The following is a 14,617-nucleotide window of genomic DNA, read 5'->3' as shown; positions in this document are numbered from 1 at the left end:
ACGCGAGAGGGGAGGACAGGTAGGCGAAGGGAGGAGAACTGCCTGCACATCCTACATCTTGGCTGCAAACAGCTTCTTCTCGTAGCTGTGAAGCGAGTGCACGCCACCCTCGCCCTGGGCCGTGGGGGAGCGGCGGTTGAAAAGCACCTGGCCGGCGTACATCTTCTCGCGAATCGCGTCGAAGCTGATCTCGCCGATGTCCTGCGCCGCCTGCTGGAGCCCTTTCGAGACGTAGGCGATTAGCTTCGCGGCAGAACCCTTATCCACGACGTTGCCAGAGACGCCCTGTGCAACCTGTATCACCTCGTTTTCGGAGAGGTAGCGCTTGCCGGACTCCTTGCCCTGGCTCATCGCCTCCAGGCTACCCATGCCGCGGTACACCTTCAGGCGCACGCCGCCCTTGAAGAAGTACTCGCCAGGCGTCTCAGTTGTGCCACTCAACATGCCGCCAAGCATCGCGCAGTTGGCACCGATGGCAAGCGCCTTGCAGATGTCGCCGACCTGGCGAAGCCCACCGTCAGCAGTGCACGGAACGCCGCGGGACGCGCAGTACTGCGCCACCTTGTACACCGCCGTACCCTGAGGACGACCGCAAGCTAGAACCTCCTGCGTGATGCAGATGCTGCCGCTGCCCATGCCGATGCGAATACCGTCCGCGCCGGCATCGATGAGGTTCTTTGCCTGATCTTGCGTCACCACATTGCCTGCCACCACCTCGAGGTGCGGATAGGTCGACTTGACCCACTTAATGAAGGCGATCTGGTAGATCGTGTTGCCCTGAGAGCTGTCCAGAACCAGAACATCAACGCCGACATCCGCCAGAGCTGCCACTCGCCGCTTGTCCTCCGGGCGCGTTGAGGTTGCAGCAGCACAGATGAGTCGACCGCTTTTGTCCAGTGTGCTGTGCGGGTAGTCACGCGCGCGGACAGCATCGCGACGGGAGCAGAGATTGACAACCTCGCCGTTCTCGTTCACGATGGGCAGGTAGCCGTAGCGGCTGCGGTTCAGCACGTCCATTGCCTCTTCCAGCTGGATCGGCGCACGCTCCACCGTCATCTTCTCGCGTCGCGTCATAACCGCCGATACCGGCGTGTCCTTGTTCTTTACGTAGTCGATATCCTTCGTGCACACGATGCCAAGCAGCTTGCCGTGCGGGTCGCCGTTCTCCGTCACGAGAATGCCGCTGATGCCCTTCTCCTCCTTGATGCGGATGATGTTGCTGATGGGGGTGTTCGGCGGCACCGACTTGGGCTTGGAGATGAATCCGTTGCGGTACGCCTTCACCGACTTCACCATCTCCACTTGCCGCTCCACCGTGCAGTTGTTGTGCAGCACACCGACGCCGCCCATGAGTGCCATTGTCTTCGCCATCTCGTTCTCCGTAATGGTGTCCATCGGCGACGACACGATCGGGATGTGGAGGCGGATGCGCTTCGTGAACTGGCCGGAGATGTTCACATCGGCAGCACCAAAGTCGATGAAGCCCGGCAGAATAATGAAGTCGTTGTATGTCAGTCCATCGCCCCGGAACAGCTCCTCGGCGGTGCAGCCATCCTTGATGGTCTTGATGCGGTAGTTCGCGTTGTTGGTCGCCATTGCGTCGATGTCACACACACACACACACACACGCACACACACGAAGCGGGTGCACGAAGGGCGAATGTGCCTTGAAGGGCTGTGCGACAGCTGGAAGGCTCGGAGAACGAGAGAGTCGGGAGAGGAAGACGGTATATAAAACGAAAGACTGAGAGGGAGGCCAAGAGAGGGACGCGCAGTATGTCGCCGCCACGCTGAAGAGAAATGCACGACGCAAGCAGGCAAATGAGGAAAGAGAAGACAGAGAACTGTGAACTGTGAACGTGGACGCGTGTGAGCGTCCGCATCAGCGTAGAGCACGCGGCAGAGACAAGAATGGGGCGTCCAAGCGTGAGAATAGTTTGAAGCCACTGCCTCGGCGTCAAAAGTGCCTGCATGCGTGCGCAGACGACAGTCGCCGGAGGCGATATCGTGTAGCTCCTCACCCCCCCTCCCCCCGCACAGCGCCACAAGATGCAGGGAAGTCGGGACGCGGCATGGTGAAGGGCATACAAAGAGACGAAAAACATACATCGGCCCACAGCTGCACGCAGAGGGGGCGTCGCTCTTTCCTTCGTTACTTCCATGAAACAAAAAAGTCGAATTCGCGTAGGCCTGCACATGCTGCGGGACTCGCCTCTATCCCGGCTTGGCCTTCTCCTCTGCTTCACGTCTAAGCGGATGCCAGCGATGTCGTGCTTGTCGGGTACTCTTCCGGTTGGTGTGTGCGTGAGTAGTCGTTTGTATTCCTTTCCACTGCCGCCGCTGCTGTTCGGTGGTTCGGTAAAAGTGCACCATGTACATTGGGCACGGCCGGCTCTCGTCTGCGGTGTTGTGCACGACACACGCACGGGGGAGGCGAAGCCACAGGCAAGCATAAGAGCAGTGAAGACGGGAGAAGACGGGGAGCGGCATGCACACAGCCCACTGCAGTCATCGCTCATACGCGCGCGCACACGCACGAGAAAGGCACCACTGACCCAACAGTCGCCCTCTATAAACACGAACTCCTCAAACAGCACAGGCACATGACAGCGAGCAGCAACAGCATTCCACTATGGACGGATGTGTGTGTGCGTGCGTGTCTGATTGCAAAGTGGGTGCCCACGTGTTCACGTTGCCTTCCATCCGCAGCCACGCACGCTGCAACCGCACGCACCGATGCAGATGAGTCAAGTGATGCACAGCGATGAGAGACGAGAGGAAGAAAAAGGGGGGCCGTGTAACCACCATGAGTGGGCGCCATCGCGAAGCATGCAAACGGAGACGGACATTGAACGGGAGGGAGGGGGGCAAACAAGGCTGCAGTCGCATAGCGCATACGCAGTTTGTAGGGCGTTGTCGATGAGGGACATGTCAGGAAAAGAGCGCACAGCGCGCCTGTGCAGGCGTGTGCGTATTCTGGTGGTGCAAAGTCGTTCCGCCCGTCCCTCCCCACCCCCTCCTCGCCCTGTCACTACGAAAGTAAACCGAGCTTAGTGACCAGCATGACCCGAATGCTCTGGTCGAAAGAGGCGCACACAGCGAGCCCCTCCTTTGAGCGATTCCAATCCATCGCGTTGATCGGCTGATCACCGATCTTCGCCTTGTTCAGCTCCTCCACCGCGCCCGCCACGCCGCGCTGAAGCCCATCCCCGTCCTTGAGAGTGCGCTCTGGCGGGTACTTGTAGAGGCACAGCGTCAGCTCGCCGCCGCCACCGCTCAAGAAGATCTCTCGATTCTGTGGCAGCGCGCGAGAGCACCACACCGTCCCCTCAGATACGCGCTCCTCCACGTACGCGTAGCCGAGCTTGGGATGCAACGTGCGCATGTCGTAGCACCGCACGCGACCCTCCAGGGACGATACGAGGAGCTTGTTCATGGGAATGTCGGGCCGATCAAACTCCAAATCACACACGCCGTTGTTCACGTGCATCTCGTGCAGCATCTTCTGCGTGCGAAGGTCGAATATTTTGACGTCACCGTTGTCGTAACCCGCAGCAACCACACGCTCGTCGGGGTCAAAGCTGTTCCCGAGTCGTACTGTCCAACAGTCGCGGGCGCGAGCAGGGTCGGCAGGGTTGAGCGACACAACCGGCTTGTTAGACTGGCGAGTGTCCCACACCTTGACGGAGCCGTCGCGGCTCCCTGTCGCCACCTCCGGCGGCCCCGAGTAACGTGCGCCGTCGATGGCGTTGATGATGCTCTCGTGTGCGTGGGGTATGTGAAGCACGGAAGCCGCTGTCACGTCGCTCAGCGCGTTGGGCGCGCTTGGGGGGGTCGAGCCGAGGCGGCTCAGGTCGAAAATCTGCAAGCTGCCGGCAAAGTCGCCAGTCGCGATCTGATTCATCGTCGCATTGGCGGCAGTGATGCTGCTGCTGTTCCCTCCACTGCCGCTTCCGCTGCTGCTAAAAGATATGTTATGCCCAAACGTGCAGCATTTCAGCGGATGAGGAAGCCGCACCTCGACCGTCGGCTGCACATCGCCGTGGTGCAGCTGATAAACGGAGAGCGCACCGTGGTTGTTTGGGTACTGTCCGACCACCGCGAAGGACGCCGTCTGCGGCACCCACCTGACGTCGAATGCCGTATAGAGCAAGCTCTTTTTGACGTGCTGAATGATCTGCTGGCGGCTGAACCGCTTCGCGCCGCCTTCGGCGCTGGAGGAGCCTGAGGCGAGCATCGACCGCGTGCCGCGTGCACTAGAGGCCAGTGCCTTGGCCCCCTTCCGGCTCCGTGTGTGGTGGCGTCAGAGACGATGCACAGGACGCGTGAACGGCACTCCTGACGCCTGGGTAGGGGTTGAGAATCGGCCACGCTTTGGAGAACGGATGTTGCTATTCGGTTCCGCTGGATGCGGTATAGAGGAGAGTTAGATCCGCCTCACACTTTTCTAGCGCGTGCGAGTATATGTATTTGAGTATGTGTGTCTGTGTGTGTGTGTGTGTGTGTGTGTGTGTGTGTCTGTGTGTGCGTATTCGAAGATTGCGCGCCTTGAGCAAAGCAAGGGCTTCTTGTGGCGGTAGTCATCCTGCACGTTGGTGTAGACGCGTGTGTGTGTGTGTGTGTGTGTGTGTGTGTGTGTGTGTGTGTGTGTGTGTGTGAGAAATTGAGAGGGGAGAAGAAGAGGCTACTGGGGGTGTCCCTTTTTTCGCATTTCGCTTGCATATATGTATACACCCATACATGCACGTCTGTCGCCTGTACGCCCCCTCAGTCGAAGAGCGAACGACACAAAGAAGGTCACCGACGCAACTCGCCTTTGTCCCTCTGAATTAGTGAGAGTGTGCAGTGTCAAGAAGAGGTGAGGGCACAGCGCTACGGAGCGGGCACGCGAGAAAGACAGAGAGTTCCCTCAATCTCCGTGTGGCTGTGCCTCTCACTCGCCGTTCTCCTCCACACACACAGACAGACACACATCTCGTCTGCGCCTCAAACGAAGACAAGCACGGCATCGATCACGTTCTTTGTCTCGGATGTCTCGTTGCTGTTCGCTTAACGAAGACAACGAGGCAACAAGCACTAACGGGGCGAACGTAGGACACCAGGCCAAGGACGACGGACACCAAACAGAACATGAAGCAAGAGGAGAAGACAAGGCGTGCCACGCCACCCCCTGCCTCCCTATCGACCGCACACCGCATACGTACTTACCGACGCGAGAAATGAAGCCTCGAAAGTTGGACGCCGCCGCAAGTTGCTGCAGCTCTCTCCCTTTCTCAGCGCGGTGCCGAGTCGTCGCGACCAGACGCGCTGAGCGCGCCCAGCATGTCGAGAGCCCTCGTCATGTGGTTGCCGAGGGTGCGCGACGACGTGGCGTCGCAGTTCTTGTAGGATGTGATAGTGACGTAGAGCACCTCGTTGGCACAGAAACAGTAGGAGATACCGTAGCCATCGGGGGATACAGGGCCAAACCCGAACCCAGGAGTCTCGTGATAACAGCTGCCGCCACCTGCGGGGTGGAGTCGATCGAGCAGGTTGCGTTGATGGGCCTGAGCGCTGCTCACTTTCCACTTCGTCTTGCGAAGGGCGGCGGTAAGGAAGTCGGAAGGTGTCTCCTGGCTAGTGCTCGCCATGAACAGCGCGAAGAGATGCCTGTCCACCCCACCTCCAGCCACAGCCTCCTGCACGGCGCGCTGGTGATTGGCGCAGGCGTCGATCAACAGTGCTCGCTTCTCCTCTGCAGCCATAGCGTCATCCTCACCTCCAGTGGAGGCCATCGCCTTCACGAAGGCACTACTCACGTCAGTAACACTGCGCACCGCCTCCGTCCTACCCTTCGCAAACATGCGCTGCGGCACGGACTCGTACACGAGTCTGAAGTGCCCTCCCTGATCAATGTAGTGGGCGAGCTGAATGGCCATTTGGACCCACGCGTCGGGACTGCATCCCATGCTCTTGGGGACTTCACAGCCGTACCCGCTGTACCGCACAACGTGGAGGTCCACCTGTGAGCTGGTATTGAGGAGGAACTCTGTGTGCACCCGGCGAATAGCAGCGGCCAGCTTTTTGTGGATGGTGAAGCGCAGCCGCTTCGGGCACAGCTGGTTGTCGATGTTGGGGGCACGGAACGGCTTGGCACGACGCTTGTCTTCGGGCAGCTTCTTTGCGTGTCCGCTTTCCGTGTCGTACCAGAGATCGGCAGACTCCTCCTGCGCAGACACGTGCTCGAAGAACCCGAGAAACGTGGACATGTCGCTCCACGAGTGCTCCACGTGCAGGCCAGCATGCCCGTCAGAGCGGACGACGAGATTGAAGCTCTTGTCACACCACAGGTTGGAGCCGTTGCCGCAGAGGTAGTGAGCGCAGTCCATGGAGAGGCGCTTCACCTCGTCCACGGTCGAGCTCGCCTTTGAAGGCGCTGCCGTCCCGCATCGCTCATCGAAGCTGACCACGAATAACGCCTTCTCGATTATGCGCAAGGGGCCGCTATTGTTGGAGTCGTGAAGCAGATAGCTAGTACGCACGTCGGCCCACTGCGCACGGGATGCGGTGGTCAGGACAGGCAGCAGCGCCTCCACTACGCGGTATGAGCGCTTCTTCCCGAGCGTCTCCAGTGTGTCCTCCGCGTCGTCCTCCTCAGACTCGTCGCGGCCGGTGCTCACCTCCTCCTCCACCTCCAAGAGCAGCTGGTGCAGCACCACCTCCAGCTGATGCGGGGTGAGCTGACGCCCCGTCTGTGGGTCAATGACAGACATTTGATAAACACGACCGCGGTGCAGAATGACGAGGTAGCTGTTCTCCCGCTCCCCACGATGCTCGAGGACGTCTATCTCACGTCCGGGAATGCGCGTTGTGTTAAACGCCATCGAGTACTGGTCCATGGACAGGGGCACACAATTACGAGGGCCAATGAAGTTGGGGCACAATGTACGGCGCTCAATGTGACCCTTGAGCTGCGTCAGTAGGTAAATAAGCACCGCTGCGCGCGCCTCGGGGAGAGTGGTGGGCAGGTGCGTTGCGAAAGGAACGGTGTAAAAGTTCGAATGCAGACACAGCGAGTCACGCGCGGCAAGGAAGACGTTTCGGGTCCACAACTCAGGCACGTAGCTGTGGCCCATCACATTCTGCAGTCGCAGGTGCATCTGCAGTGATGGGCCTTCGTTAAGCAGGAAGGACTCAGCGGACCGGCGAAGCTCCAGCCACTCGTTAACGTCGCTGTCTTTCTGATGGTAAAGGGAGCGCATGCTGGAGAGATAGCTGCTCACCGTCTGCTGCAACGAGGGCAGCGGTACGCTGGGAAGGCAGCTCCCGTACACTCTTGTCTTTGGGATGGACGGGCGAGTGAAAAAGGCGCGCATGACCAGCGACCACACGCGCGTGCGCCACGACGGCTGTTGGGGGTTTCTCTCCAGCATCCATCCCTTGTACTGCAGCAGCCTGCGCAAGGCAAAGCGGTGCAGCACCGTCGCCGCGGCGAGCGTGACGGCCCACGCCTTTGCGCAGAGCACGGGTGCCTGGAAGGACGGAGGGAGGTACCGCGAGAGCGGTGTCACGATGGAGTCGAAGTAGCGCAGCCACGTGCTGGCTGGGTTGGTGTGCACCCAGGACGTCTGCGGTACATACCACACACACACGCACGACCCGGCAGCGCAGGCAACAACGCACGAGAAGGGGATGGGGTACACCATTGCGGACACTTTGTCGATGTTGTCCACGATGGAACGGTGCACGCCACGCCAAATATACCGCACAGGTGGGACGTGGATATCCAGGCCGTTGCACGTCCACGAAACGCGCATCTGCATCACAGAAGACCCTGCATCCCTCGTCTGGTTCGCCGGGTGCGGCCGCTGACTCAAGAACGCCTCTGACATGACGAGTGCGATGTGAGGGGGGACGAAAGCGTCTTTCTGCTTGCGTGCGCAACGAAATAAAAGAAGGTCGACCGCCGACGCGTCGCTCGCCCCCTGTAAGGGCACACAAGGGAGATGGCGGTGTGAGTGGGAGGGAAGGTGGCGAAGTGGTGAAGTCGACGCACCTCCGTGCCTCCAAGGCATGAGTGTGGAGGCGGGGGCCGGCAAGAGAGCAGGGAATAGCGAGTAGGTGGTGTACAGCTGCAGTCATTGTGCGCCATCAAGAAAAGGGCGCTACCCCTTTCCTTGACTGCGCCACGAAACATACAAGTCATAACAAAAAAGACATCACATACACCATCTGATCACACTCCAAACACAACGCGCCCGCGCGTGTCTCTCTCTCTCTCTCGAAATGGCCCCGAGAACAAGCGAGTGAAGCGAGAGAGGGGATGAGGGCGGAGGGCAACTCCCCAACGCCACTGCTGAGGTTCCCAACCTCCTCCTCCAGCTAAAAGCGAGCAAGGCCAGGAAAACGGAAGGCTTGGCTTCGGTGTTCACCTCTGCAAGTTGGAGCTCCAAGCACCCACGAACCTCACTGTACTTACTATTCTGTGCAGAAAAGTCCTCTCTTTCCTGATGATGCCGGTCACCTCAGGGTGCTATAAAGGTGCAGTGCACCCACTCCTCGTGGGGACGCCAAGAGCTGCAGCCTGCCCTCGGGTATGAATAGCGGGCTCTTGGTGTCCGTGGACAGGTATGGGTCAGCGCGGTGTCGCAGAGACATGCGACCTTCAAGCAGTTCGGAGTAGCTCACTGCGAATCGTGTCGACGGTTCAACACGCGTACGCGTCCACCTCTCATTTTGTCTCAGCTTTAGCTGCGCTGTGTGCTGCCGTGGCCTTGCGCTGGACTGAGCGACGCCGAACGGTGTTGGTTGGACCCGGCTCCTTGGCGAACCCTCGATGCAGGTCTGCATTCTGCGAGAGGAGGACGAGGGCATGTCATGCCGGCACTCCTGCCACGGCATTTGGCCTCGCGGCTTATCAGCGTGCCGGTGCAGCAGGAGGAGAGAAGCGCGGCTGTCGCGTCTTCGTGCTCGCACAACAGGACATGCGCACAGGTGTGGGCCCTCCCCCCTCCCCGCTCCAAAGGACGATGTCTCAGCAGGGGCGCGCTGGCTTTGCCGCGGTGACCCTACTAGACAGATACGCACCTCACGTCTGGCTGCACGCCTAAGAATGACCTCGTGACACGGGCAGTTCTCTCCATCAGGTGCCAAGCGACGTCGCGCTCAGCTCTCGCATGATTCGAGTGGGCGCCGGCTCGCACCACCCGGCGTGGGACGCGAAAGGACGATCCGACCGGGCAGGGGCTACCCACGCCCGACCGGTTCAAGGGCCAATGCCTGGCCTGTGCAGGCGATAACGACGCCCCGACATGACGCAGCGCAGACGGGGCCACGGAGGCGTCACCGGACGCCATCCCGGGGCGCGACTGCGTCATCAAGGGCTGGGGCGCCGCCACTACGGCGCCAAGTGACCCCTGCGCGGTCCAGTCCACTCTCCCATTTGAGGGGGGATATGGCCCGGCACCCCCAGCGATGATGCAAGGCTACCGCCACCACAGCGCCAGAGAGAAGGCCAACGAATTGGTGATGCAAAAGCCGAAGTCGGTGCGACACCCGGCAGCCCCACCCCGCGTCCCACTGAGACCCAGCTCCACACCCTTCCAGCCATTCACGGTGGGTCGGCTCCATATGACGCTCCGCGAACGCCACTGCCGCTCCGCCGGGGGCCCCGACGGAACCCACTCTGAGAGCGTCAAGGACCTCCGGATGCATGGCAAGAGGGCACTGCTGAACATCTGCAGCCAGAGCGTCGCCTCCGGCCGCGTCCTTGCCACCTGGAAAAGAGGGGCACAGCGAGCACCTCCTGAGACTGCACAAGCCCGATGATGGTCCTGCGTCTTACCACTCTGCAACGCTGACCAGCAAGCTGCGCAAACGTCTGGAGGAGAGGCCCCCAGCCACGGCAGCCGGGTTTCCCTCCTCACGGCTCCACGCTGTAGGCCCCCTGTGCCTGCCCCTCCACAACGCAGCGCGGCACCAGCAAGGTACCAAGACAGCCGCGGTGATTGTCGGCTCCACGCTCGCACTCCTGACTCGGTAGATCACGGGGCTGAAGAGGTTCAACGTAGACCCGCACCACACTCGCCGGATCATGGCTTCGTTGGCCTGCCGTGGTGCCTGTGCTTGCTTCCGCAGAAGGAAAGCCAAGATGGCTCGGCTTCCGTGCGGGGTCCCACAGGGATCGGCCCGAGGCCCTTCTCGCTCCATCATGGTGGTCGACCGGCTGAGTGCGCAGCGCATCAAGACGCCCGGACTACGCCGCGCCTTCTTCGCTGATGACCTCGCACTCCTCACATCCTCCACAGCGAAAGATGTCACGCGAACCACACTACGATCCGCCCGCTCGAGAGCGGAGCACTGGACACGGGAGCAGCTCGTGGAGCTAAGTGCCCCCAGAACGAGGGGGGTGCGCACTCTTCGGCGCGCGGCACCGCAGCCAAACTGCACACCTCTCCGCCTTCACGCGAGGAGGCCACCTCGCGCATTTGGCGCGGCAGGTGCGCAGGCCGGATCACGGTGCCTCCACCATGCCTCGGCAGCTCTCATACGGGTATGCAAGCAGGCATCCGGTCAGAAGCCGCCGCGATGCTTTACTGCCGCCATGCACTCGCAGGTACCGCGCGGCAATAGGCTGCGGCCGCCTTGCTTGCAGCTGTCGCACGGAGTGTGAGGGAGTGGTGCTGCGGCTCGACCTGCTGCGGGCGCAGCTCCAGCACCGAAGACACCGGAAAGCAAGCGTGGCTGCGGCTGCGCACTCGCTCTCCCTCCTCACGGCGCTCCGCACCGGCCCGACAGCGGTGGAGGATGGCACATCGCGACGCATTGGGGGGGCGGGGCACAGGTGCCGGTGCTGCTGGCCCGTCGCGTTCGCCCCTCACTTCAGCCCGTCTCTGGCCCTTGGGAGCTGGTGTACAACGACGAGGCGGGCACGCTTGCAAAGTCAGCCGTGCCGGGGGCGCCGACGCCGACTGCATGGATTGCGGACCCGGCCACCGGTCTCACACGCCAGGCCGACAGCCCTCGCTACGGCACTACAACGGTGCGACACGCGCTCCTTGCCGGCATCTGTCCCACACCGAAGCGCAGATAGGCGGTGCAGCAGGCGGCACCGCCACCCCTCCGCCGCCTGTGTTCGCTGTGAGGGCGGCATACCGGGGGTTGTGCCCGGTATGCCACGCGAGATGCGCGGGTTGCTCGAAGCCCGAAGCACAGCGCATTTCACGCTGTGGCCTTGCACGCAGTGATGCGGTTACGCATACATCTGCCGCGTGCTGCATGCGCTTCCCCCTGTCGCGTGTCGATGGCTGCCCCCCCCCTCTGTGTGCCCCTTCGCAACGACAGGCCGTGAGCTCGCTGTGCGCAGACACACGCTTACGCGCGGGTCCCCTCCGCTCGACACACCCGCTCCTGCCAGAGGCGTGCGGGTCCAGGAGGGGGTGGAATGCCCCCGCGGCCGCAGACGCACAGCAGCGAGCCGCACGGACAGAAACGCCGTCCGGAAACAGGCCCCAGGGCCCGAGAATGCGAGCGCTGTGTGCACCTGCGGTCAAGCACAGCACGCATATACGGTGTATGACATCCAAGAAGGCATGCAGGGATCAGAGAAGCACGAGCGATGGACGGGTAAGGCGCGAAGAGACCCGCACCGGTCAGCGCCACAGTGCATGTGCGCGGCATATGCTGCATCCCCTACATCCGGCGGGCTGGGCTGATGCGGCACGGATGCCGGCAGCATGATGGGGACACCCCGAGTAGCGCCACCGAGCCCACCAGACCCCCATGTGGAGAGTCTTCACAGCACGTTACGGCATGCACCGGCAGTGCCCCTCCCCCTACCACCCGCACCACAGACGCCGCCGCCTCCTGCCCTCGAGCAGGACCGTGGACGCGGCCCGCTTCGGATCGGGGGACGCCGTCCGCCCAAGCCCGTCCGGCGCCGATCGCGCAGCGCGCATGCGTAGAGGAGACGAGGAAGGACGAGGGAGCCCGCGAGACGCGTGCCCCTGACTCGACGGCAGAGCGGCTCGTCCTCGAGGACAGGGGCCTCGCCGTGGTGCAGCAGAGGCGGGTGAGGTGTCGTTGTTGTGTGCGTATGCGCTTGTCGGCTTGCTTCTGGTAGAATGGATACGCTGAAGAAAAAAGTCGTCGCTCCGCTCGTGCGACTGGGCCATACACACGCCGGCGAGACGCAGAGGGATGAGGACGGAGGAGGAGAAAACAGAAAATACTTCAAAAGAAAAAATGTAAAGGAAATAAGAGGGAAGTTACCGTCTGACGCTGCAAGAAAGGTGCAACCGAAACTGGCGAGCGAAGGAGAGGCTGAAAGTCTGTGTGTGTGTGTTTGTGTGTGTGTGTGGCGTTCTCAGCGGCAACGCTCGAGTCGCCCTCTAGGCGAACATCTTCTTGAACATGGACTTCTGCTTTTGGTCGAAGGTCCTCTGCTCCTGCATGAGTCGCACCTTCAAGTTGGCCGCGTCGGCGTTCCCAGGGTCGATGGCGAGAATATGAGCCACGCACTTCGAAGCTTCGTCCCAGTCCTGCAGTCCGTCCAGCGCCTTCGCCAGGCGAAAGAGCGCCTTCGTGTTGTTGGAGTCGAGGCTTAGCACCTTCCGCGAGAAGTCGGCGGACTCGGTGTACTTGTTGCGCATCAGCAGCACCTGCGCGAGGTTCCCCATGACGCCGATGCGCACACGATGGCATTCCGGCTTGACGGTGTCATCGAAGCCGTAGTCTTGCCCGATGAACTCCATCGCGCGACGGTAGAAGCGCTCCGCCAAGTCCAGCTTGCCGGCCTTGAACGCGTCGTTTCCACTGTTCTTGCGCTTCTCCCCCTCAGCAACCTTGGCTGCTCCGGTGAAATCATACGTCTTGACATGGCTCAGCTCGCTGATCTCGACCACGTATGTAACATCGCAGTGGCCTCGCTCGGCACTGGACGGGATGGCGAACTCCGGCACGGCGTCGCAGATCAGGTCGCTGCGCACTCGGCACGCCGCCGATTCCCGTTTGCGCATCTTGTACAGAAACGCCTCTAGGTGCGGAGGCAGCGACGTGACGCCGACGACGGCCTTCCAGTCGGACATCGTCTTCACCGGTGTGTATTTGTCCTTGTTCTCCGGATCGAACTCGCCCACGTAGATGAGAAGGTCCATCGTCACGGACGACTCAAAGTCTGGGTTCTCGTAGTCAACGCCATCTTTCAAGACGCTCATCATGAGGGACTTGTCCTTCGCAGCGGAGATGTCGACCTCGCGCGTCCAATGGAACAGCTCCACCTCAAAGAGAAGCGTGGCGTTGGCAGGAATGGTGGGGGGGCTGCCAGCGGCGCCGTAAGCGTACTCGGGCGAACACTTCAGCAGCGCTTTCTCGCCAGTCCGCATCGTCGACACACCCTTATCCCAGCCCTTGATGACCTGGCCACGGCCAAGGGTGAACTCGAAGCAGTCGCCCCTGTCGCGGCTGCTGTCAAACGTTGTGCCGTCCAGCAACGTGCCGACATAGTGGACCGTTACCTTGGCCCCCTTCACGGGTTGCGATCCCGCACCCTCCACCAGCACGGTCTTGTACAGGCCGCCATCCGTCCCGGGCACCTCCACCTCCTCATTCAGAGGATATGCCACCTCCATCGGCGGCTGGCTGGCCTCACTCACGGCACTGGCGGAGCTGCTGATTGGTTGATCCGACATTGTGTAATAACGCTCGCTTGTTTGTAGTAATTTCTCCTGATTTTTCGACGCTATGTGCGAGGTATGAAAACCGAAAATTTATGAAAACAACAACACGGCGTTGGGAGGCTGATCACCGCCGTGTTGCGGAACTGTGAATAGAAAAAAGAGAAGAGCCGAAAGGGACACAAATAGAAGGCACCAAAAATATGAATGCCCAAGAACACCCACCACGCCTTCCTCTCGCCTTTCCACGGTGCGGCACGGAGAGAGCTGAAATAGGGTCTCTTGTTACTTCTTACGCTGTGATGGAGCACGTGCGCGTGCGTGTGTAGCTGTTGGAGTGCGTGGAGCGTGTACGTGTGCTCGCTTGCTTGTCTATTCAAGTCGGCGAGGTCGGGTGAGCACAAGGAAGGGTATATGTCAAAGGAAGGGAGGAGGTGAAAAAAATGTTGCGATGCGCACTGGCAGAGAGATCCTTCGAATGGAGAGGAGAGAAACCACAGACGATGCGTGACTCGCGCCAACGCGACGAGCTCCCGCCGTCTCTCTAAAGGCGGTGCCTCCGCAGTTGCTGTTCCTCCCCCCACCCACCAACTGTGTGCGTGTCATCTTCATCGCATGAGATATGGACCCTACTTCTCCTTCATTGTTCATCATCGCAGGAGACCACCATGAGGCGCGCTGGCACTGGCGCACACTGATGTGTTTGTTAATCGAAGTGACGGTACTTCGAAATCTGTGATCACTGATGAGCATGCGCAGTTCCACATGCACACACACACACACACACACACACCGCCTCCATCCCCCACCCCTTCCCATAGTAGTTGGTAAGCTCAATGAAAAGAGGAGCACCGAACACAGGAAGGTATGCTGTCTGTGAAGTGAAATACATAGAGAGCGTCACGTGCTAAGCAGCTGCTGCCTGGGTAGCGGGGGAAAGACACACCACACAAGCCGAGCCACCC

The 14,617-nt window shown here is 60.8% G+C and overlaps 4 protein-coding genes across 4 annotated transcripts; all 4 read right to left on the bottom strand.

The window, feature by feature from the left end:
• Positions 1 to 51: 51 nt before the first annotated feature.
• On the bottom strand, positions 52 to 1,596 carry LMJF_19_1560 (inosine-5'-monophosphate dehydrogenase; the record flags this gene model as incomplete). The annotated part of the gene is made up of 1 exon (XM_001682693.1): positions 52 to 1,596. One exon carries the CDS (start codon positions 1,594 to 1,596, stop codon positions 52 to 54), a length of 1,545 nt encoding a protein of 514 aa, XP_001682745.1.
• A 1,435-nt stretch (positions 1,597 to 3,031) lies between these two features.
• On the bottom strand, positions 3,032 to 4,237 carry LMJF_19_1550 (conserved hypothetical protein; the record flags this gene model as incomplete). The annotated part of the gene is made up of 1 exon (XM_001682692.1): positions 3,032 to 4,237. The coding sequence occupies one exon, from the start codon at positions 4,235 to 4,237 to the stop codon at positions 3,032 to 3,034; it is 1,206 nt and encodes a 401-aa protein (XP_001682744.1).
• Positions 4,238 to 5,273: 1,036 nt separating this feature from the next.
• Positions 5,274 to 7,871, bottom strand: LMJF_19_1540 (choline/Carnitine o-acyltransferase-like protein; the record flags this gene model as incomplete). The annotated part of the gene is made up of 1 exon (XM_001682691.1): positions 5,274 to 7,871. The coding sequence occupies one exon, from the start codon at positions 7,869 to 7,871 to the stop codon at positions 5,274 to 5,276; it is 2,598 nt and encodes an 865-aa protein (XP_001682743.1).
• A 4,497-nt stretch (positions 7,872 to 12,368) lies between these two features.
• Positions 12,369 to 13,667, bottom strand: LMJF_19_1530 (peptidylprolyl isomerase-like protein; the record flags this gene model as incomplete). The annotated part of the gene is made up of 1 exon (XM_001682690.1): positions 12,369 to 13,667. The coding sequence occupies one exon, from the start codon at positions 13,665 to 13,667 to the stop codon at positions 12,369 to 12,371; it is 1,299 nt and encodes a 432-aa protein (XP_001682742.1).
• Positions 13,668 to 14,617: the final 950 nt, after the last annotated feature.

This window comes from Leishmania major, chromosome 19, assembly GCF_000002725.2.
Source record: "Leishmania major strain Friedlin complete genome, chromosome 19".
NCBI lineage: Eukaryota > Euglenozoa > Kinetoplastea > Trypanosomatida > Trypanosomatidae > Leishmania > Leishmania major.
Note: the sequence above shows the minus strand (reverse complement) of the source record. Positions and strands in the feature narration are given on the sequence as shown.